This window comes from Musa acuminata, chromosome BXJ3-5 (genome assembly GCF_036884655.1).
Source record: "Musa acuminata AAA Group cultivar baxijiao chromosome BXJ3-5, Cavendish_Baxijiao_AAA, whole genome shotgun sequence".
In the NCBI taxonomy this organism is placed as follows: domain Eukaryota; kingdom Viridiplantae; phylum Streptophyta; class Magnoliopsida; order Zingiberales; family Musaceae; genus Musa; species Musa acuminata.
This window is the reverse complement of record NC_088353.1, coordinates 11,715,138-11,717,500: the sequence shown is the minus strand read 5'-3', so window position 1 is coordinate 11,717,500 and position 2,363 is coordinate 11,715,138. Positions and strand designations below refer to the sequence as shown.

Below are 2,363 nucleotides of genomic sequence, written 5' to 3'. Positions count from 1 at the left end.
CTTCGTCCCCCTTAAGCCATCTGCCAACACTTTGCCAGGGAGACAGCAATGCTTGGTCCAGCATAAAGAGCAGCAACGGGGAAATACCCTCCACCTTCTCCTTCATGATGAGGGCAGACATTGCAGTGAGGCCGAACAAAGTCTTCTCATTCTCGGATTCCGAGATCTGAGAAAAGTATTCCAGGTGGACCAGCAGGCGCATGAGCCGCCGGAAGCAGGCGCTTCTTGCTGGGGGAATGCGTAGCTCAGTCTCCAGCTGGGAGTGAGTGATGGGTTTGCCATGCCTGTGGATGATGTCTGCTATGCCCAGCTCTATAGCACACTTGAGACACATGGATCTGGCATAGCTCAACGTGTGCTTCCATACATGGGCGTGAGCCTGCCAGAGCTCCCTCGCTCCAAACTCTTCAAGGAACGATCCCATCGTATACCGAATCTCCAACTTGTACTGTGGAATCAGTGTCAGGCAACTGCCATATATATAGAGAGAGAGGAAGAAATGAAAGGCCATCTTTGCAATTAGTCTTCTCCCTCGACAACCTCCACCAAAACATGAACACTATTGCAACACGACAAACAAGGTCATTAGGAAATATTTGCCTATATCTTCTTCTCATGCTTACAAAGGTATTCTTCGTTCAAAAAAACGATTGGAGGATCCTATATGTAAATAAACTGAAACAAACAAAAAAAGAATCAGTTTTTTTTTAGACCGTGAAAGTTAAGTTCTGCTATTCATTAATTATTAATCTGATGTGTTACAATTACTTATCATTTGGCACATTTGAGATATAAAATGTTTAAAAATAAAATAAAAAATCATAATGAACTTCGGTTCAAATTTTTTTGGTGGTTCGATTAAGTCCGGATCAGATTCAAAAATAATTTAAACTAAATAAGTTTGAATACCGTTTTGAGAATTTCTGTAAATCAAATGGAATCGAAGTGTTACGCTCGCCTACTCCACTATTATGTACCCGTTTCATTGATGCTAAATATATGTCTATTCAATTTGGTGGGCTCCTCTTTTGGTCATTATGAGTGGGAAATATTATAATAAAAAATAAAAAATGGATCATAAAACTTCTCATGTGGACCACGTGAAATTAGATATATTTGATCTCGTCTTGTTTTTCGAGGCTTCATATCGTCATGTTCAGATGCTTTGTGACTATCTGGAAATAAGAAATGATATACTCGAACGGTGACACGTCGATGATTGTAGGCATGCAATGATGCGGGGGACAGAAGCTAAAATGAGCACGCGAGTTTGTATCAGATGTACTTCAAAAAAAAGAACAGTGACATCTCATGCTTGTAGGAATCCAATAATGGCGGGGATCAAATCCAAAGGGGCAGATGAGTTTGGATCAATAATGGATGTCAGGATGGGACCTTATTGGATTGATTCGACCAAGAGACTGACACAAAGGCCGAGCGGTGAAAGTGCTTTATCTCTATTGTTTCTTGATTTTATCTTCGTAGAATAAAGTTACAATCGTTCAGATTACCCATTCCTGCTTCCAAATGCAAAGGGCTAATCTTGTTAATAGAATTTTGCTCAAATTTATTTTGATATCCTCCACAAACTATTACATCTTGAGTCAGCAATGAAAATTAGGCTAGTAATCAGCCAATTTTGGGCTCTTTCTTAATAATCAAAATTTCTTAATAATAAATAACCCGAATTTGATTTGCATGGTACCGTGTCTTCTATATGTATATAGTAATCTGTGTCCTCTTTTAACTTGTAGTCACTGTCTTGTTGAAGTTCATCACGTCAAGACGATCTTTTGGACTTGACGATAATTGACTTCTTAAGAAATAAATCAAAGCCAGTTTTAACAGGAATTAATTAGAGTTAGAAGTTTGAATGTAATTAAGTCCTATTATATTAGATTAAGATATTATTTTTCATATGTGACTTAGATCTCAGTAAACAGGGAGATTGAGAATACCATAATAAAGAAAGTTTTAGATTGATTAGTGTCCTTTATGTATTGCCGTTATACGGTTTGTCAAATCCTAGTAAATGATATCTGAGATGACATGTGGGCAGTCATCGTAATAGTTATCATTAAGGTGCGCAGATGAATTCATTAAGGTCAGGAGACAGGTCCATTGACGATTGAAGTGGCGTTAATGATGATCGATTACATGGAGAACTGATTCATTACTGTTGGTTTTAAGTGATCGATGCATGTCAGATTCCAGTTGGCTGGTTGAATGGGTCAAAATAAATGGCACTTTTATAGATCCATACATACATTTAACACATTATTATTTTCATGTATAAGAGTAATTTTCGATATTTAATCGTTGATTTTACTAAATGTATTGGATTATGAAGAATATTATGATAA

At 37.3% G+C, this 2,363-nt stretch overlaps 1 protein-coding gene across 1 annotated transcript in view; it reads right to left on the bottom strand.

Moving 5' to 3' along the window:
• LOC135638577 (trans-resveratrol di-O-methyltransferase-like) overlaps positions 1-468 on the bottom strand; it is a 1,494-nt gene extending 1,026 nt beyond the window's left edge. Inside the window, exon 1 of the mRNA XM_065151745.1 lies at positions 1-468. This exon is cut by the window's left edge and continues 350 nt beyond it. Within this exon, the coding sequence (XP_065007817.1) occupies positions 1-424 (424 nt within the window). The 5' untranslated portion in view covers positions 425-468.
• Positions 469-2,363: the final 1,895 nt, after the last annotated feature.